The sequence below is a fragment of the Anas platyrhynchos genome, chromosome 16, assembly GCF_047663525.1.
Source record: "Anas platyrhynchos isolate ZD024472 breed Pekin duck chromosome 16, IASCAAS_PekinDuck_T2T, whole genome shotgun sequence".
NCBI classification, from domain to species: Eukaryota; Metazoa; Chordata; class Aves; order Anseriformes; family Anatidae; genus Anas; species Anas platyrhynchos.
The window spans coordinates 13,862,034-13,884,427 of NC_092602.1; the positions used below are offsets into that span (position 1 = coordinate 13,862,034).

Consider the following 22,394-nt stretch of genomic DNA (forward strand, 5'->3'; position numbering starts at 1 on the left):
TTATTTCTGTGGTATGAATGTACAGATAAGAATTAGTTTCAAACAAATTAAAGATTTAATGCTTCATCCTGCTGTCACTGAAACAAAAATCTAAGCTCTGGTTAATGTCAAAAGGGAGAAAGATCCAGACATTAATATGAAATTGAAGAGTGTGACTCAGTTTGGTCTTTGTGGTGTCTTCCATTATCTCCACCTGATTTTCATATTATTCATGTGGGAACATCACAAACAGGCTTCAGCTGCTGCCCGTGACTCAGCTGGCTGCTACATAGTGTGCACATGCAACAAAGAAGTCCCTTCCTGAAAGACTCTGCCTAACCCAAACAGAGGGAAGAGACCACAGATAGATGTGATTAAAAAAAAAAAAAAAAGTGATAGAAAAATAAAATAGAAACTTCCACAAGTGGAACAACTTGTGTTTTGCTTTATGAGCAGCAGTCACAGTACACCTGCTGCTTCATGCCTATTAAACGTTTTGAAGACAACACATTAAATTGTATAAAATTGGCAGGAGGTCAAACTGATCATGCTGATTCCTTTTCATCTTCTGAATCTATGATTCTAACTGCTATTTATTTTGGATGTTGTGCAGTAACAAGCCCAGATAATCCATTTCAAGGCTATCTGTGCAATCTTCAAGCAATGTGTGAGTGTGTGTGTTGGGGGGGAAGAGTGGATAAAAATCTATCTGTAAAAATCAATGGTAAAGTATGTGCTGACTTCAGCAGTGCCAGGATTTTTCTCTTGGTTTAATGGAAAGTGAAAAATATTTCTGGAGAAAAAATGTGTAACCGTTCAATTTAAAAGAGTCAGTAATATGCCCTGCTATTCCAGGTCTGTGGACACAGAGAGAATTATTAGAATGCAATTGGCTTTTGAAATGGATTGTTTGCTTTCAGATCACTGGATACATTCTCTGTTTCCATATCTTTATATAAATATTTGTTTCCACCTCTAAAACACTTAGTAAGATACCGAGCAAAATTTCCAACTGACGTGGAAATATGGAGGAGTATAGAATAGCGGGCAGAGAAACATTTTTTCCCCATTCCACCTGGCTTTGGTCTTCACTTTAGTCTGTGATTCTTTGCTGTGTCCATAGGACCCCTTCTAGGCTTGTACTTCTAGCCCGTTAATGAGGGAATGTCTCTAAAACAAAATAAAAGAATAAAACAACAACAAAAAGGAGAATCAATAAACTGATTAGAACAATTAGTAATTTTAATTACATAAAGCAGATTATATCTATCAATTGATAGATCGCATTGAAGATGAAACAAGAAGTCTCAGGGTAACAATGGATTTTCTCATTAATTTGCTGGATGGATTTCTACCATTATAGTTTGTCGTAGGTTGTGGAGATGCACTTCTGGAAGACCCTTCATTGTCTCTTGTGTTCTCCTAAAGCCAGTTCTTCCTTCATGATTAGTTGCATTAATTACCCAGAAAAGATTAGACATACTTGCCAAAAAACCAGGAAGATGCCTTTTCATTACTGAATAGCATGAATTGATGTGATTTTTCTGCGGCTGGTGTCTAGGAAAGCTTTCCATTGCTAATCGCAAAGTGTTAGATGCCTGGGCTAGAGTTTGTGGTGCTGAAGCGCTCACAGGGAGGCCCCAGAACTGGACACCCCCCGTACAGAGTGAAACCCAGCAAGCAGCCTAGTCTTCTGCTGTCACATTGCTGAAATGCCCACGAAGGGGGATTCCTGCTGTACAGGGATTGCTGGGCGAATGCAAGGAAGGAGTACGCTCACTCCTGGTGGGCTGGGAGGCATCAGCGTGTTGCTAACTGGGTCAGCCTTGGAAAGGCCTGAGAGCCAGAGCTGGCTCCTGGGGGTAACGGTGTAGCGGCAGGAGAGGAGGATGTTGACAAAACATTGTGTGCCCATTACTGCCTGCTGAATGTCAAATGTCTGCTGAGCGCTTTGGAGAGAGAAGGGTGGTGAAGCATAAAATTTAATAATGGGTTACTGACCTTTTAGCGTGACTTTTAAAAACATTAAGGAAAAATAACAGTTTAAATTAAAAAAATATATATCACAATGCTAAACTTAGAAATTTATTCAGTGAATAGCATCATTCTGGACATGGATAAAGGATCCCTAGTTCCCACATTTTTGCTGGAAATTTAAATAAGAGCTTCCAAATCTGCCATTTCAATAGCAGCATTGCAAAATGAAAAGGGAAAGAATGTAGTCTTACAAATATAGTACAGCTGGCATTAAAGCTGCAGTTCTACCACCGCTGCTGCCATTCTATCTGTCTAGTTGTCACTGAGTGATGGGAAGGCAGTAGGACAAAACATCACCAAATGTTGCCCAAAAGGACAAAAAACAAAAGCTATGCACTGGCCAGAGAGACAGAACCTCTAAAAGTGAGGAGAAAATAATCTTATTTTTTAATTCCAGGAAAATCTATTTTTTCTTCTTAAAGAAATGCTGGCAACAATTCCCCCCACGCACATCTGGAGAGAAAGCTATTCCTTCTTTGCATTTTTCAAAGAATATGTGAAGCTCTTCTTTATCCACCAGAACACAGGTTAACTGTGTGTTGTGCTGGCCTATGTCACCTACTTACTGAATGAAGCTGGGTATTGGCTTCCCCAAATGACAAGATAGTTTTATCTTGGATAGAGACTATTAATTAATAACAATTCTTCTGTGTTGGACAATACTGTAAGTTTTTGGTGACAACATATCATGTCAATAGCATTTTTTTCTTTCTTCAGAGAGCGGATGTTCTGAGATGGCACACCTGTTTCAGGTATAACATCATTTCTAGAGGTTTGCTTCAGTTCAGGACTGGCGAACCTCTCTAGGATTGGCGATAGTTCTAAGACTGATGTGATCTAGAATGTTTCTGTGTTGTCACACAAAATACTGCCTTTTCTCATTACATCGTTGATTGTGTATTTCTGAGTGTTGGCAAACAGTGCACACAGCCTCAGTGTGCACTCAGACTCAGTTTATTTTGACCCACTTTAAAGCTTCAGTCATGCAGCTCGTAATATAAAAAACGTTTTTATCATTCCCAAACACGTACTCTATGAAGGGAAAAAGTAGTTATAAGTTCTCAAAGCTGCTTTTTTATTTTCTTTAGCTAGCACTGTAGTAAATTGCATTTTGCTGCCTTTCTATCTGCCAAGTGCAATACAAGTCTCATTACTGAGCATGACCGAAGGTTTGGGCTAGCCGAATGGTTCTGGCACTCCCACCCGCTGTAAAGGAAAGCCTCAGGGCAGCTACCTCTCCCCAACACTTTATTTTGAACACCACTTCGAGGAAACGTAGGCGTTTTCCCCGCAGTTCTTGCAACGTGCATCACACGTTCTGCTCCCAAGTCTTCACTGTTTCCCCGTTCTGGCTGCGCGTTTTGTTGGGCATCACCATTCGCCTGCCCCAGCGGATGAGGACACGGCGGGGGGGGGGGTGAGGCGCAGGGGACGAACCCGCACCGCGGGCGGCTCCTGCGCGGCTGTGGCCGTGTCCTGGCGGCTCGCCTACCCCCGGACTCCCCGGACCGCCGGTCCCCGGGTGCTGGGGCTGGGAGCGGGCGCACCGGGGGGCGCCGGGGCTGGGCCCGGCAGCCCCGCTCCGCCCCGCTCCGCCCCGCTCCGCGCCCCCCTGCCCGCGGATTGGGGCTGCCGGGCTGCCCGCTGCGAGGCGGGGCTGGGCTGGGCTGGGCTGGGGCGCTTCTTTAGCTGCTCCTTTCCCTCATCTTTTTGGGGTTTCCGTGACGCCTCCCGCCTTAAGGCTCTGCCTTGCCTCAAACAGCAACCGCGGCTCGCGGAGGATGGGCCGGAGCCGGCGGAGGCGGGCGGCCGGGGGGGAGGCCGGGGCGGGGGTCGCGGGTCCCGGGCCGGGCTCCAGCCACGCTGCCCCAGCCGGGGCTCCAGGTCCCCGCTGGCCTCGAGAGCCGTGAGCGCTGCCGTGCCGCTGGCCCCCCCGCTGGCGGAAAGTCAACCAAGTCAATGAGGAGACTGAGAACTTGAGGGGGGAGAGGGGGGGAAGAGGAAAAAAAAAAAAAAAAAGCGAACAGCAACACAACCCTGCCTCCGTGCCTGGGTGCTTTGCGGGCTGAGCAGCAGCGCCTAAAGGCAAAGTTGGGCGCCCCGGCCTCGCCGGGATGCGGGCACGGGCTGGGTGAGCGCAGAGCCCTCGGCCCCTGCCCAGCGTCTGGCCGCGGGGGGCTGCGGAGGGGGCTGCTCGCCCGCCTCCCGCAGCTGCGGCTCGGGGCCAAGGGTGCGCTCGCACCGTTTTGCTATTTCTTTCCCGAGAGGAGAGGGTTTTTCTTTCAGCATCGTCTGTTTTGAAGCAAGGAGGGAGGAGAGGGGAGGGCTGAAGCTAAAGAAGTAAGTCCTCTCTCCGAAGGAAACGCCTTTTGTGCTCTCAAGATGACCTTTGCTGAAAATGCAGTCTCTTCAGCTGACCGATCTGTATTTTGACTACAAAGTGCGTGAAACTCAGCCCTCACTTCCCTACCAAGCCTAGGATGTGTACTTCTGGGATTAGCAATATGGGGCATCTGTTGTCGCCTCTCCTCTTGAGCCTGGCAGCAGTTTTTTCCAAAGGTAAGGCTCACTCTGTTTCACTGCATCTTGTTGTTTATTTTACATACACAACCTCTGTCCCCTCTCTCTGTGATGTCTTGAATGTTGATACTCACAATTCATGACTGCAAGACTTGGGGGGGAGTCATGTGTTAGTCAAAAACAAAGATATCCTGGTGGGAAATTCTCAGTGGCAGGATTTATTTATTTTTGTTTGACTGTGGCAGCCTAGCGGTTTAGGGAGACACTTGTTACCTGCATAGCATATTTTTGATCCTGTAGTAGATGCTGCTGGTGAGCTGAGTTGGGAACTCATCTTTGGATTGCAAAGGGTTTTATTGTCTTGAAATTTGAAATCTTCAGGGTATGGGCTATCGGAATTAGCTGCTCTGCCATTCTGTGTGATTTTTCAAATTAAAAATCCTGTACCTTAGACTTGGCAGTGTTTAACTGGACCAGAGAAATAAGTGCTTGCTGAAATGTTTAAAAGCCGTGACAAGAGCCCAAACCAGGTGCCTGGCATTCTGCATGCTGAATAGAGTTTGAGTGTCCTGACAGCAAGTCTTCAGATACCTCAGTGGTATCTTGCCCACAGGTATGCTTACAGCAAGGATCAGAAAACCAGTGTGTGGACAGTGCACACGTCTGTGCCTATTTAAATATTTCTTTGAACTTAAAGTTTTCAATTATGGCTGCAGCCAAAGATAAATATATTTTTGCACTACTTAGTTGAGATAAGCATTCCTGTGTAATGTAAGTTAGGACAAGTATACATGTGTACTGCAAAAGCATTGCATGTTAACAGCTATATCTTGTCAGGAAAACAAGATTAAAGTTTGCATGTTTGCTCTTTCATGAGGAGTAATAGCATATACATTTAATTTATGAGTTTGCAAACATACTGATAGAGTTCTGCTTAGAGACAGATCACTATTAAAAAAAGGTATTAATTACTCTTAACACTTTCACATTTCAAGATATCAACACTTTTTTTCTTAAGTGAGTTATTTTTACTAATTGTTTTGTATCCAATATTGAGTTTACTGCCAGAAGGTGAAGTACATAGCTGTCTCTTTCTGTGGCGGTTCCCTATGTAAAATTCACTTCTCCTTCTTTCCTTAGAACAGGTTGAAAAAGAAAGAAACAAAATTATAAGTCTCCTCAAATGTTACCTAAATGCAGTGCCCACATAAGTACAGTTTTAAAGTTGCAATTGGAAATGCATTAGCAGCAGGGATTGGAAGTCTAAGTCTTTTGAAATGATTACTTCATTCACATGGCACCCCAGTAGCTTTTGATTACCCAGCTAGGCTGCGAGTTATGTATTTTATTATGAGCAATATCAGTACTTTGAATAGGCTATGAATGCAGTAAGAATCCTTTTTTTTTTTTTTTTTTTTGGTGTGTTTCAGTTTGCAGCCTTAATGCTGCACTAACAGAGGGCTTGACTGAGATTGCAGCTTATTCCAAGGTTGGGGTATAAGTGGCATTTAAGTCCTACTGAGTACAGTGCTTGCTTTATTGCCAGCTCAGCAATTATAACATTCATGTATGATTTTATTTTTAAATATTACTTCTCCTTTGAAAGATAAACATAGGCGGAAACTTACACAAGGAAAGGAGGTCTCTCAGGTTGAAAAGAATACTATAGAGACTGATGAGCGAGATTTTTCTATGTATTATAAAGTGCCATTAAATTTGATATTTCCCATTAAATCCCACTTTTCCCCAGGATTCTATTAGAATTACTGGCATTTTCTGTGCTATTTATTTTGCACTTCAGACATCCCACACAGTACTATGTGGTAGCTAGGACTCTGCTATTTGGTAATATAGGTATCTACATTTAATGTGATTGTCTGTCCCCAAATGAAGTAACAGACTCCAGCTGTGCTACTATGCCTTAGTACTTTGAAGAGACCAGAGAGATATCTATCTCTATCTCTATATCTAGAGATATACAGCAGGTTTAGATTTACTAGGCAATGCATAAGGTTGATTTCCCCCTCAATCCCTGTAAGAAGATGAACACAAAACAAAAATATAAATCAGACTTGATTACTGCTGCAGGGCATGTTTCTTTGATGCTGTTCTGTTACTAATAGAAAAAATTTCTCATTTATAGTATAATGACAAAGTTTTCCTAAAGAGATATCAAATCTTTTAACCTGCAACAGCAATCAGCTGTCTATTGTGTGTAGGTCTGTGGCTGATTACACAGAGCCATGGCAACGCACCTTCTTCCTGCACAGTTTCCAAATGTTTCAGGTAATAATGCTGAAGACTTGAGAATACTATTGTGGTTTTGCTTTGCTTTTATCTTATATATGGAGAAAATAGCTCCAGCTTGAGTAGTAAAATGTTGTTTTCTATAGTAAGCTTCATGTTCTTATTGGAACAATTTGTCACTGATGATATAGTCTATGTATTTAAAATGTTGTACAGCCTAAATGTGTGTGTGTGTATATATATGTATGTGTACAGAGAGAGAGATTATAATGCTATGTAACTGTAGTTAGGGAAGCAGCTGCATTTTACAGCTTTGTCCTCAACACAGTTTTGTTTTGTTTGTTTTTTCTTGACTCCATTCTAGGTAGCTAGTGCTTGCCCGCAGTCAGCTGGGTATGTCACTACTTGGTATCAGCTGTGAAAAAATTCTTTGGAAATATTCAGTTGAAAAAATAGACAAACCCAGGTGATGTTAATGAAAACAGACTAATACAACAGGCACATGGGCATTTTGTTCCTGTGTTTAAGGTGGAAAACTCTCATTAGCTTCACTGGAGTAGGGTGAAAACTTGATATTGTACTTGAACACTAGATTCCATCCTTGCCTAAGTCTGTATTGAACTGAACATCTCCTGAAAGTAGCTAAATAATTTTAGGATGTATATAGTGAGACTTAAGGTGGAGGAGCCTTTTACATTATGGATACTTGCTGTCAAATAAAAACAACAACAATAAGAAATTTGAAATTAATTATAAGCTAAGAGAAACAAAACAAGAGAATATCGTAGTGACTTTCTGCCTGTGTTCTGCTGAGCATTCCACATTGTCATTTGGGCTGAAATCTTCCTGTAAGTGCTTTCTAATGAGATCTCAGGCCACGTAGCTGCTTTTTTGATTTGCTTTTTCTCTCAGTTCTTATCAGTGTGGAGGCTTGGCAGATGTGTTAGGCAGGATTACCTTGTATAGCCTGAAGAGTGTTCCCCACAGGCTAGAGATGTGGATACTCCATTTGCAGCAATGCCAGCCTCTAACTATAGGAAAACTGGGGGAAAAAAACTCCCAGAAACCAAACTCCCAAATGCTTAGCTTTGACTGCATTATAGGAGATAAGCATGAGGATATTTGGATTTAATTTGCTACTGTTTCCTTTGAAATTATTCATGTTATAGTATTCGTTGAACCCTCTTGATACCCAATGAATCTTATAGTATAGAATATCTTTGTCTCATCATGGACAAACTCTCTTTGGCTTTCTCTATGTAGTTTTATTCATTTCATGATGATACTTACTGTCAGAATATGTCATTCTGTCCACAGTAATTGCTGAAATAATTAAGTTATGATTTCAGTGGATTATATCTTTGTGAATTGTGGCTATATAGGGAGCCATATTCCTTCATTTTAATTTTACTTGTGCATCCACTGGCAGTGGTGTGCAAAGAACAAGACTGCTGAGCTCCCTGGTTATGTTCCATCTTCCAGGGTGCTGTGGGCCATTTCTGAAAATGTGTGTGTGCAGATCTTTCACTGACATTGAAGTGCACTGTGAACGTAGTATAAATAGAAACATGGAAAATGAAAAGCTGAGGAGTGCAACAACCTGTGTTTCAGCACTACTTTGTATCATTACTCTGGAATACTGACTACATAGGAATGGAAAATGGTGTTGTATAAGGGATTAAAATTGAAGATGATTCTATTTGGTTTAACGCATGTATTCTTTTTTCCCCTTCCGTCTTGATGGTGACTAGACAGGAGTTCAGAATTGAAATTCAATTCATGTTGACAGATTTTGATGGTGATGATGAGGGACATGTGCTTTTTCTTGAAGTAACAGTGTTGACCCAGGCACCTGCTGCTCTTGCTGTGCAGTTGATATGTATAGAAAATTCACTGCATGCTGATTTCAGATGGCTACTGCTTAGATAAACATAAAGTACAGGTATGGTCAGTAAGAGTTTTTCTCTTAAGCTTTGTCTATGTGCAGAAATCAAAAAAGTTAGCCTGAAAATTCAAAAGATAAAAGAAATCTTTCTAGCTTAGAGCTCAAGCTGTTCCCATGAAACCAAAGTTTTTGTGTATTGTCCCAGCTGCATTAAATTTACTGTCTTTTGAGGCATTATGTGAGGGAAGGGGAAACTGAGTTGCACTTTTTTTTTTTGCGCTCATTCTGTTTCTTGCCACAGTGTACTTCTGGGAGAAGCCCAGTTTTGGTTTCTTTCAGCAAAAATCATAAATTCAGACTAAACTTAAAAATTCTACAGCTAGACCGATGTTTTATTTGTCAGCTGCAATGCTGGTTTAATGTGATTTGGTTTCTATTTTCCTGTAATGCTCTCATTTTTTACTTCTGTCTTTTCTTTTATTAGTTCTGTGGGACTGGCAAGCTCTGTGACACCAACTAATGTTTTAGGTATTAATAAAAGCAGCTTCATTCAATAAAGATCTGTTTTATTTAATAAAAGAGAGAATCAAAAGATAATCTGACTTTTCATACTGCATTCTCATTCAATCAGCCTCCTAAGGTTATTGTGGATGCCAAGTCTAGTGGCAGTCTATCACTGGTCCTAGGATATGTAAACATGTCTCCAGACTGATTGATTGCACAAAAGCTGAAGAGGCAGCCGAGGTTCATTGCAGGTTTGGTTTCTAAAGTGTTACATTAAATTACTTGATTTTCACCAGTCTTCATAATATTGCCTGTTGCAATATTAATGACAGTTCAAAATGAAGTGGATTCTAAATAGTTCAGAGACATTTAGATAACACTAATTATTATGAGTAGATTGAAGGTACATATTTGACGATGTTAGGCTACTTCACCCTGCTCTGCAGGGGGAAAACTAACTCTAGAAAGAGGACTGGTTTCTTCATGTCCTTGATTTCTTCTTATATTGAATAGAATTAATTCCAGTATAAGATGCTAATCTGATGGTCCCACAGAGCTAATGGATTCGAAGTCCTCATAGTTCAGAGTGCAGCCTTTGTAGCATCTCTGCAAGCTTCCACTTACTATTTTAGTAGTGTGACTTAAACTTGAAGAGAGGATGATATAACTTACAGGTCTGCGATATAAGATATTAGGTCCATCCATAGATCCACAGTGGGTGTGATCCGGAGCCCATTACAGTCAGTATATGGGTTTCCACTGCTTTTAGTGAGCCTTAATTCACAGTTTTCTGGTGCGGTATTTTTCAGCCTGTGGCCCACACACTGGTGGTGATTCATAGAACATCTGAGTGGTGTTATGAAGCCAGTGCCAGAAATCTCATGCATGCAAGCTAGAAAAGAACAAAGGGAGGAAATAAAAGTAGCAAGAGTGCTTTCAGAGTGCATCCCAATTCCTGTTTGGTTGTAAACAAAGACCTTTGTGACAATACTGTGCAAGATGGTCTGGATTTCTTCCAAAAAAACAAACAACCTTAGATTGCTCTTGTCCTTAAAAGGTTTGAGGAAAAACCACTGTAGTAGACTAAATGTAGTAATTTAAAAAATTCTCTAAACTGGTACTGCCTCAGTAATTCAGACACAGTAACTGATGGTGTGTTTCTAATCATCCCAACACAGGTTCACTTAAATCAACATTGAGCAGTGGTTCAATGAAGCAAGGTAGGAGTAGTCTGCCTGTCACTCATGGCATCTGCACTGCAGGGTCAATTAACTTCCAAAAAAGCTTCTGCTGTCCTCATAAAGGATGTTTGCTTGCTTTTACACCCTCAGACTTGTTTTTTAATTAAGGTTTCCAGAAAGATTTTTGAAGGGAGTTTTCTGTATTGCACAATTCTCTCCATGCAAGTTGCTCAGCATAATGCAGGCACTTTTGTTTCTTGTACAGACCACATAGAAATGGTTGGCAGTGGAAGTACCTAGGCTGATGCAATGTTTCACAAAATTTGAGATGTATAGTCTTTCCTCCCCTTCTGTAGTCAGTTCATCTTCTCATAGGCCCATCTAGATCCATTTTAAAGTTACTTTGATTTGGTTTGTTCAGTCATTTGGATTTTTGGTGGTAAATAAAAACTTTAGTGACAATGTTGTGTAAGATGATCTAGATAATCATAAGCTGTTCCAGCAATTTGCTATAGTAATGGTTAGTAACCCTCTTCCAGTTGTAGTTTATTCGATAACATTCTATACCAATTTCCTTTTCTGCTAATGGTATCCTTTAATCTTAAAAGCTCTTCTCATTGGTGGAACACATTGGACCTCATTAATTGCAGCTTTGCAGGTAGAGTAAGCAAAATAAAACCAAATGTAAAAAGGACCGTGTAGGCTGTAAAACATGAGAATGAAGATGGATATTGAATTACACAGATCCTACAAAAAGAGCAAAATAAATGAGTTAGCTACATACAAAAAAAGTAGCAGAAGAAATAATAGGGCCATGCAGAAATGTGGAAGGATGTCAGTATACTTTATTCTTGGCATATACAACATATGAGGTAGACTAAGAAGCAGACACTATCAGATGTCTGCTCCAGCTGAACCAGGATGCTTTACAATGTTCCTTTTCCATCTATTTGCTGTCAAGGTAGGCAGTCTGCAGAATGCTTTCTGTGGAGCAAGGCAGCTGTCCAGATATCCATGCAGCTGAGGCTGCATGTCTTGTGTGCTACCAAAGCTTCTGAATGAGTGAGCTTAGTTCCATCTAATGCTAAATGATCTCAGAGCCTTCAATTTCATTGGCTCGCAGCATCACTTACTTTATATTTGAAATGCACATTTTGTCTTTAATATACCTTATACCAGTGCATTGCACAAGAGAAATCCAAAGTTGGCAGAGATAACCAGCCAATAGAGTGTCTGTCTGAATATGAATCCAATTCATGATATAACAATGGTAACAATTCCACTTAGTCTTCAATGGGTGCACTTATCAAAGATCCTGGATTAACAGATAATCATGTGCTCCAATTTTCTACTAAGCCATGGTGATTCATTCCAGCAATCCTTAAGAAAAGGAAACAGTGGGGATTTGAATGTTATTCACACTTTGTCACTCTGTAAACAGCATAGGATAAATACTATTAGAATTTTCACTGCTCTGGCCTGTTTACACTAATTGTCACCATGTCACTTTGTTTTGGATCTCTCAAACTCAGATCATAGGAGTTAGGCACTTTGGGAATTAAGCTCACCTACAGAATTTGGCTCATGTGAAAACATTAGAAAAACTTGGTCTAGCTTCTACAGAAGAGAATAGAAAAGGGACATCTGCAAAAGAAGTGTCTGCTGACCTGCCCACATGTCCACTAGATGTGTGGGCATCCAATTTGTGACCAACTGAACTTTGTCAGCCAGACTCAGGGCAAGACCACTTTTCCCAAACATCTCCAGAGTGTTTCTTTGTCCCCATTCTTAGACATCCTGCTGAAATGCTAACTGCTCGGTAATCCTGTAAATCAGGGTGTGAAAAGACGTGGATCCAAGATTTAATGGACACTTTTGAAAATCTTAATCTTTGTGAGTTGTGGTGTCACTGACAGTGACAAAGAGCTGTTATATCTTCTATCACTAACAAAAGCAAGGTATTGCTTTTTAGAGCTTGAGATGATGCTCTCCATGTATTGTTTCCTTGTTTACTAAGGGTTTATCTGTAAAAGTTCTTTTATTCCATATCCTTGTCCATGTTATTGGGCAAAAAATTGTAAGGGGATCATGACTTCAGCTGTGCTCTGCTTTCTCCTATGGCAGTTGACTGTGTCCCCTGCAGCAGTTGTCTGATAAGAGATTATTTCTTGCATACTGAACGCTTGTGCACAGTAGGATTCTGTTACATACTTCTGACTCTTTGACACCAACTGCCCACTAACGTGGTTTTAATGGGTTTCCACTGAGCCAGGCTGTACTACAGCCCTGACAGCATGCTCCCTATTTAAAAAAAAAAAAAACAAAATCTCTTCAGAAAATCTATTTCTGAACATTGGCTTCTCCAACAAAATTGAGGATTACATTATGTTTGGTATTCTGGAGGCAGAAATATCTCTATTTGATATGGAAAAATGACTGATAAAATGGTCTTGCAATAGTGCTATTTTTTTAATGATCTTATAAAACATTATTTCTTGTTCCATTCCCCCCCATCCACCCTCCTTTTCCTTTTTTTTTTTTTTTTTTTTTAAAGTCAGGTATTATCATCTGCTTACAGAAATGCAATAATTTCACCTTTTTGGATTTTTTTTTTTTTTTAATTGAAAGCTGAGGAATGTAGTGGTTTACCATGGTGATTTAGAAGCCAGGGTGTCCACTGGCCAGTTCTCTGCTATTATTTTTTTTTTTTTCCTTTTAATCTGTCTTTCCTTCTCGGAATGCGAGTTCTTCATAGAAGGACCTATTTATTGCTGCTTGCATAGCATTTGCTCCTCTCTTCAGATGAGGCTGTACGTTTTACCACATTACAAGTAGTTAGTTAATGGTTTGAGTTAGGCTGTTAGAAATGGAAGCACAGCGTTCTGATTGGCCTGGTCACTGGACAGCATTAAAAATTCAGAGGTCTGTTAGAATAAAGAATAAGAGTATGAAAAGGGAAGAAATAAAGATGAGAAGAAAGTGTCTGTGTGAATAAAAAATTTGAAAAGCTTAACTAGATCCTATCCATTGATGTTACAATTAATAAACTATCTAAACCTCTAAACCTTTTCAGACAGTGATATGATACGGGATACTGAGGTCCTTATAAAAAGGATAAATTAAAGATAATTTTATATTTCTTTGTTACAATCCATATTACTAAACTATTAAAGAAACACCTGATGTTGAACAACTGTGTTAATAATGCAACATTACTTACAATGAAAACATATATATATATATTTTCTTCTGGCAGGTGTTACAAGTATTAGAAATATTTAATTCCTCCTCTACTCCTTCATGTTTTTGGGGTTTATTTTAATCTCCTTCATGTCTATAAGTTGCAAGCATACTGGGTAGTGTGACTGTGGTGAACTTGTGAAAGGAACTGTTGGCTAGTCTTCTGTTATTGATGGGATGTGAAAATTGAAACTGGTAGAATGAGTGTATTCTTCTGAACTTCTGAGCTGACTTGTTGAGAACACAGAATCAGAGACAATCATGTTCTTCAGTATTGAAGTTCTTTTTTTGCTTAATTACATGGATTTTGACCTCCAGCCAGAGTGAAGGTTTCCTTCTGAAGCATGTATTTCTTTTGTCTTTTCCATGTCCCCCTATGCAGTGCTACTCCTGGTTTGTAGGTCTGTGTAGGGAGTTGATACAAGATATTTGAACCACTATTTCTAACTGCCTACTGACTGGAGAATAACTGATGCTGAAGTCTCCAAGGATGGTCTTCCACAGTTTTTTGTTTTAAGTGAATAGGGCATGAGGTTAAGGCAGCTTTTCAGTAGACTGTGAGGTGAGCAATGTCTTCAAATAAAAACCATAAAAGACATTTGTGACAGTCATTAGCTTTGGAACCTTTTATTAAAAAAGGCATTTAGCATTTTTAACCTGTGGAATATGCATATGGTTGTACAACTTCTCAGAAAACTGGCAACAGTTCCAATGACCATTTAATAAGAAATAGTCATCGTCAGAGCTATGTTAATTAAAATTTTGAATTACATGCATCTTTGCTGTCTCCATTTCTTTTTTTTTTTCCCCTTTTCCTTCCTGGCTAGTTTGGTTGAAAGGTTGTGGGCCATCTTAGCAATAACGCACCCAAGTGCAGGTTCCCTGTATGTTCCAGTAGATTTCTTTGGACTTACTGCCTTTTGAAATCAAAGAGCTTCCTGAGGTCCAGAATTCATACTAAATTTTATGGATGAAATCTCAAGTTAGACAAAAATACATAGCAAATATCACTGTGAATCCCCTCAAGAATCAAAATGGTATTTCCCAAACACTAGCTAGCAGGCTGATATTTTGAGTTCTCTCAGTGCTCCTTTTTCTTTGCTTTGTTAATGCTTCATTTAAGTAATGGATGAAATGCTAACTAAAATAAATACCTAAGATCTGTAATTCCTACACAGTTCTTTGTGGCTGCTGCTATTTTTTTTTTTTTTCCCTTTTGTTCTATCATAACTTTGGATAGTGCTGTAGATGTTCCCTGCTTTTTCTGCTACAGTAGTTTAAAATACATATATCAGCAATCACCTGTCTCTTTTCTTGCCTATTTAGACTCTTTATCTGAGTAGCAATAGTAATGGTATAATGGTACGATGATCCCTGCTGAAGCACTTATTTGTTTGTTTTCTTTCTATTTCTATGCAGTCACACGCTCCTTTCATTCCTTCATCTGTTCCTATGAAAAAGATGCATTGGTTTTGGATCAGATCCTGAAAAATATGCTTATAAGTGGAGAATACTATACATAGTAGCCCTTTTTCATGGTATTTATAGTTATGATGGTGAAAGTATCTTTGCATTATAGGTTCTCATCAAGTAATCAAATTGCATCGATAATAGTAAAAAGGATGGTTCATGAAGAGATTCTTTTCAGCAGCTTTAGAAGAGAACGATGAATTTGGCAGCATATTTGCAGTGCTAACAAATCTGGGCTTTGGAAGTCTAAATCAGGAACACTGAGTTCAAAACTGAAGATCCCTCACAGAGATGTGCTGATAATAATTGCCTTTGGTTGCAGTGAGGAGCACTCAGACCTCAGATGATTTTAGTTGTTGCCGCAGGTCATATGACAGTCTCTCAGGTAATCAGCTCTGTCAAACCCAGAATCCTTAAGGCCTACATCTTCTGTCTTGAGGGCTTTTGGGAGACAGTGAAGGTCAAGGGACAAATTAAGATTCCATAACAAATGCAAAGAGTGTTATAGGGTATTATTTGGTGTAACAGGACTGTTCTAGTGTTCTGGTTTGTTCTGTGGAGTTCTAAAGCCCATGATTTCTTCCTAGTTCTTGTTTGTGTTTGCCAGAGGAAATTAGCTGGTATCCTGGTCTTCATAGCTTTGGTGACACTGTGCCATTCCCTCAATTTCTTTGATATGGTCTTGGTCTTTGGCTTTTTGCAAAAGTTTTCTGCCAGTTTGATCTTTTTGTCAGAAAAAATCACATTCTCGCACTTGTTTTAGTTTTTTTCTGATGGATGGGCACTGTCAGAATCTTTTCTGGATTCTATGGAATTTTTGTAGCAGTTTGTTCTATACTTGTTTGGCATCTGTTTTAGGAATAGAAAATTTATTTCTTTATTTAGTTCCTCTACTTGATTTACCTCATCTGGAGAAAAGAAGGCTAAGAGGTGACCTTATTGCTCCTTACAGCTTCCTGAGGAGGGAAAATGGAGAGGGAGCTGCTGTTCTCTTCTCCCTGGTAATCAGTGATAGTATGTTCAGGAATGGCACAAAGCTTGCTGGGGAGGTTCAGACTAGATAGTAGGAAAAAATTCTTTACCGTGAGGGTGGTCAAACATTGGAACAGGCTCCCTAGAGAGGTGGATGATGCCTCGTGCCTGTCAGTTTTTGAGAGGTATTTGGATAATGCCCTTAATAACATGCTTTAACTTCTTCAGGGCTAACCTAAAAAAAAGTGGTCAGGCAGCTGGGCTTGTTAAACTCTCTAGGTCCCTTTGAACTAGTCTATATTCTGTATTGTTTGTCCTGGTCTATATCCAGCTGGTCATCTGCAAATGCTACTTACTGGTGTCACTTCATTTTCTTCTCCAATGACTGAACAAATGTTTCTCAGACATTCAGGAAACAAATTCCTCCATAGTTCTTGCAATTTCTTCCTTCCAGTAATCAGTGCTACTACTGCTTTCTTTCCAACTGCAAAACCAAGTCTTATTTTTAGCACCGAAATGAACAGAAGGAATCATGGAGAACAGGCTATAATTTTAGATTTTGAGATGACATTGAACTTGCAGTACTGACCTGTAGGGGTTTTCAGAAAATAATTGGAAAGTTAGGCTGGGAGCCCAGAAATTTAAGATTGAGGGCAAGCATGAAGAAATGTATAAAAATTGGAAGATGACAAAAAGAAAGAAAGATCAGACCGTGTTCTACTCTGCAGACTCTGTGTTCTGTGCTGCAGAGTAAGAACTGGTAGTGAAGAATGGGATTGTGGAGATGCGGTAATAAAGAAAATCAGAGTATATACTTCATGGGCTCTGTGACCTGCTTTAGTCAGGTAGTGTATGGACAGACAGTGCCCATCACCAGAATGGTTCCAGGTGGTCTGATGTCCTCACACTCCCCTGCCACATACACATACCATAGCCCAGTAGCAAATAACACACACATTTGGCCTTATTTTATATAATTTTGCAGTTTAGTAGGATAACTATCTCTCTGTATAGATCTATACATATATCTACATAGATCTAGCCATCTCTATATAGCTATCCTACCAAACTGTAGAATTGCCCTCACTTCAGTTAAAGCAGTTTGAACTAAGAGGACATAATCCAACCTACACAAAATGTATTTTGGCTAAAGAGCTTAGATGATACAGGGCAATGGGGAATCGAGCATTGAAACTATTGTGTCTACCATGCAGTCTTATACTGAAGAACTGGGAAAGGAGCTTTGTTCTGTTCACCAAAACAAGTGAAATGTTCTGGAATTTTTAAACCAGTGGAACGTCCCTGGTGGGAGACAACTGAAATTTTAACTTTAGTTTCAGATTAAAACAAATATTGCAACATCATCATTTTTCATACCATAAATCACTCTTGATTTTGCCTGTTGTCGTGGTTCCGCTCGAGTGGGCAGCCGAGCTCCACCACAGCCGCTCTCTCACTCCCCCTCCTCAAAGAGGAATGGGGAGAAAATACAATGAAAAGGGCTCAAAGGTTGAGATAAGGACGAGATCACTCAGTAATTATTGTAATGGGCAAAAGAGACTTGGCATAAAGAGATAGTAAGATTTATTGCCTATTACTAACAAGCTAGAGAAGTGAGAAACAAAGGAAAGAAACCAAAAGCACCTTCCCCCCCTATCCACCCTCTTCCACTTCCTCTCCCCGAGTGGCACAGGGGAACGGGGGAATGGGGGTTATGGTCAGTCTACAGCACTTCTTCTCTGCCCCTCCTTCTCGGTCACTCTCGTCCCCTGTGCTGTGGGGTCCCTCCCACGGGATGCAGTCCTTGATGAACTGATCCGGTGTGGGCTTCCCACAGGCAGCAGCTCTTCCAGAACTGCTCCAGATATGGGTCCGTACCACGGGGTCCATCCCTCAGGAGAAAACTGCTCCAACCTGGGTCCCCCACGGGCAGCAGCTCCTGCCAGGTCACCTGCTCCTGCGTGGGCTCCTCTCCACGGGCTACAGGTCCGGCCTGGAATCTGCTCCGGCAGGGGTCTTCCACAGGCGGCAGCCTCCATTGGTGCAGGGCCACCTGCTCCACCGTGGTCTCCTCCACGGGCTGCAGCGTGGAACCCTGCTCCACCGTGGTACTCCCTGGGCTGCAGGGGGATATCCTGCTTCACCATGGTCCTCACCACAGGCCGCAGGGGACTTCTGCTCCAGTGCCTGGAGCACCTCTCCCCCTCCTTCTGCACTGACCTTGGCGCCTGCAAGGCTGTTCCTCACTCCTTTCACTCTCCCAGCTGCTGTGTGGTGCAGTGTTTTTTTCCTTGTCTTAAATGTGCTCTCACAGAGGCGCAAAACAACATCGCTTATTGGATCAGCTCTGGAAAACAATGGGGCCCTTCCCAAACATGGGGCAGCTTCTAGATCTTTCTCACAGAAACCATCCCTTTGGCCCCCTGCTACCAAAACCTTGCCACGTAAACCCACTACACCTGTCTATAATAATCTAATGTCACAAAGAACCAAGGTGGATTTTTGCTTGTTTTCATAATTATTTCATGTCAGGTGGTTTGTACTTTCTCACCAAGCTGAAAGGAAAATTAAATAACTGATGCTCACTTATTTCTTTATATTCAGTGGTTGAAAAGAGCTCTTTTGTTTTTGCAGTGAAATGTTTTCTCATTCATGTGAGCTTCTTAATTCTCTCCTCTCCTCTCTCTCCTCTCTCTCTCTTCTTTTTTTTTTTTTTTTTTTTTTTTTTCCCAGTAGCAAAGGGGTTTTCTCAGCATTCCTTCCTTTGTATAATGGAAGCTCATACTTAGCAAATACCCTCGGTGTTCTTCCTTGACCTGCTGGCAAAAGGTGATATTGAAATTGTTTTTGTTTCCTTCTCAATTGAAACAGATTGCACAGCTTTTGCAAATAGACATTGCCTTCTGCCCTGGAAAACTAGTCATCAAATGTGCTGGTAAGAGAGAAATGATGCATTTTGTGGTACTATAGATACGATGCAACTTAAGGGAAAGAAATAATGAAATGAGGTGGTATTTTATACTGCAATGAAAACTGTGCTAAATGCAATAAATTGTTTGGAGTCAAGGTCTAGATTTGCTGGAGAAATGTGCAAAAACTTTATAATTTGGCTATGGAGAATGGTTATAACAGACCTGGAATTTAAAAGGTGTTTTCCTCAGGTATAGTGCTGGCACATTAGCTGAACAGCAGTGCTTTTCCATATTTTGTCTTGAATTCTATTTGCTTAAATCTAGATGGTTGCCACAAAAAAGTATTTGATACAATGCTGTAAGAGTCAGAAAACTTCTAACTGCTTATTGCTAATCTAAATCTGAAAATTTTCATGGATGGTATGGCTCCTTAGTAAGCGAAGTCATCCTCAGTTGGGATTGCTGCAGTTCCTCTTTCTCTCTTATGTTGCTTTGGCACTTACGCAGTTGAGTGCAAAGAGCCATGCAGAGAGTTGACTGATCCAGCTGAAAAGCCATCTTTTTTTTTTCCCTTCATTTGTTTGTTGCTTTTTTTTTTTCTTCAGACACCAAGTCCAATAGTCCCTGCAGTTGCAAAATGAGGTATTTGAGCTCCCTGATCTGATGGAAAACTAACCTACTGAAAAGAAAAGCTTTCCAGCAGATATGGGACTGTGAATCACCTCACCCTGAGGCCACATCCTCTGCGTATCTGAGATAAATGAAGACTAAGGAATCTGTGGCTGACAATGGAAGCAGAATGGCTTCTTTGGGCAATAGCCTTAAATTATGCTTTGTGTTTGTGGTATCAAACTGCACCTTCAGTAGTTGTTTCCAGACCTTTTCATTCTTATTTCTTTGTAGAAAAATCATGATTGCAGAAATCAGATGTACAAGCCTTTTGGAGTGGCATGACATGGAAACCAGTCAAAATGGAAAAGTTTCACAGTGACCACTTTAATAGTTATGACTGCCATTTTTGGCTGATTGGCCTTACCAAGCAACATCCCATTCCATCTATAAATCAGAAACACTTTAAAAATAATAGTCTAATAGTAATATTTTGTTATGACCAACATAAAGCCAATTCAAGTTGGACAAAAATATGATGATCAATAAAAAAAAAATATTATCAACCCCAGTTCTCCCTCAGTAAACTTGTTTTCATTGCTTAGTTAAATTTTTGGGGTGAGGAAGATTCCCACAGATGATGATGATAATGTGGTGGAAATCACTAATCTTTATAGTTTGGCTCAGCTATAATATTCCAACCTGATATGGATACTACATATCTGTATGCTGAGTGTTTTGATGAGCAAGTTGGAAGATTTTGGAAACACCTTTATTCTTTGTCCAGCCAAACTAAATCTAAGTAGCTGAGTTCCATAGCAATGATGATAGAGATTGCAGTATGATATTGAAAATCACACAAGAGTTTCCAGGAAGAAACTTGGACTTTATTTCCTAGCCCCAGCCATATGGCTGTGGACATTTCCAGTTACCACCAATGGCTGCTGTTTCAACAGTTTCCAAAAAGCTGAGCATCCCCCATTCATAATCATGGACCTATACCAGCCTAGTGTTTTCTTTTTGGCTTTCCGTTCTGTTCTGAGCATTACAGGCTACTATTGTATGAGATCTCTCACATCTTCCTATCACTCAGGCAGTTCCCTGTTCTTACTCACTTGTTTTTTTTTTTTGTTTTTTTTTCCTATCCTTATGAACTAGTGCTGTGACTAAATTGGTAAGTCTTAATAGCTCATCATGTCTCATGTAGGCTTGCTGTTTCTGACCCCGTTTTCTCTTCCACTGCCAGAATGTACGTACTGGTAGAAAGATACCATCTGGGAATTGTAAAACTCTCACAAGTACCACAGCTATAGGTTTTGTGTATCAGGATACAAGGACTACTACAAATGCTAACTAACCTGCATTGGAGTTGCAATTTTTTAAAACGATGTCCATCTTAATTCTTAAGGCATCCAGTTTTAGGTCAAAATCTGTAAGATCACAAGAGTTTTTTCTTTTTATTACAGTGGAATGGTTAAACCAGCATGGGGGCAAATAGTCGTTTGAGTCATGCACCAATTCCTAATTATACTTGTGTGCTTCCTTGATGGAATTCAAATAAATAATTTTGTTGTGTGAAAGAAGTAGCATTATATTTATTTCTAAACTCTTTTTTTAAGATGTCAGCATGTAGCCCTGAGGATATGAAAGAAAGGTAGAACTTGTCAGCCTCCCTGCCTGTTCTGAATTAGTCTGAACCTATTGGAAATGAAAGGTTCAGAGAGCACAGATGGAATAGATTGAAGTAGCAGCTTTGAGTGAATTGAAAGGGCAAGTTTACTGGCTAATCATGATCTCTATGAGCAGAAAGATACCCAATAGATATAGATTGAAATTGTCAGACACTGTAAAATACTCAAAAGAACTGTTCAAGGCCTTTTCCATTCCAGTTCTTGCTTATAGTAGCCACCTTTTTAATTAAAATCTTGTTTGTTTCCATGCAATGAAAGTAAAACATGGAAGTATATAATATTTATTGAATTGTTGAGCCATTTGTTTTTTTTTTTTTTTTTATTGGCATTTTTCTTTTAAGATAAAAAGAAAATTGCACAAGTACATCTGTTTGGAGATTATATTTCTTCATTCTGTAGATGAAAGCTGAATTTGCAGAAACATTTGGCTTTTAGCTTAAACACCAAAATGAGTAGTGAGATTTTTAGTTAGTCTCAACATTGTGATGCATGCTTTCAAGAAAGTCTGTCCTGAAATTTCACAATGGGAAATTGTGAATGCTGAATGCTTGGGAACCCTCCCATGCTAGTTGAGGGAGCAGAGCACTAGAAAATCTAGGCCCTGAATCTTTTGAAAACTTTAGCATAATTCCTAGCTCAGTAGACGGAATCTTGGCTAGGTTTTAAGGATACTGATTTGGTATTAAGAACTACTAAGATTGTGCCAAGGGTTGATGAAGTGATTTTTTAAATTTTGGCTCTCATCTCTTCTGTTTAGAGAAGGGAGTGATATCATACTAAATAGTTTTATTTAAACAGTTTTTGACTCAGATTTTGACTTTTGCTTAAAAAAAGTTTGCTTAACTTTTAAAAAAATATATATTTATTCTGTATTTGTCACTTCAGGTTAATCTTTAAGAACTGCAGTGAACTGTTCAAGGTTTATAAACCACCTTCTCATACAGATTTTTAAATGCCTAAAATAGGAGACAAAAAGCAGATAGTACACTGGGGTGCTAGTATATGAAAACAGCAGAAGCATTTGAAATTATTCTTTTGTTTTCATTCTAAATAGCATTATCTTTTGTTTTTTTAATTCAGATTTTCTGCTCCACTCTATACATTCAATTTCACTGATATCTTTTGCCAGCAGTTTAAAATCTGTCTT

The 22,394-nt window shown here is 39.9% G+C and overlaps 1 protein-coding gene across 6 annotated transcripts in view; it reads left to right on the forward strand.

Moving 5' to 3' along the window:
• The window catches only part of TMEM132D (transmembrane protein 132D), a 327,315-nt gene that overhangs the window by 67,099 nt on the left and 237,822 nt on the right, over nt 1–22,394 (forward strand). For 2 of the 6 annotated variants that reach the window (XM_072024469.1, XM_013098099.4), the window contains exon 1: nt 3,693–4,575. The exons of 2 other annotated variants lie outside the window; for them this stretch is intronic. Coding sequence is in view for 1 of the 4 variants with exons in the window: in XM_005018068.5 (XP_005018125.2) it covers nt 4,497–4,575 (79 nt within the window). In the remaining 3 variants the exon portion in view is untranslated. Of the gene's footprint in view, nt 1–3,688; nt 4,576–22,394 lie in introns of those variants that run through there. 2 more of the 6 variants (XM_005018068.5, XM_027469876.3) reach the window with 2 other exon arrangements.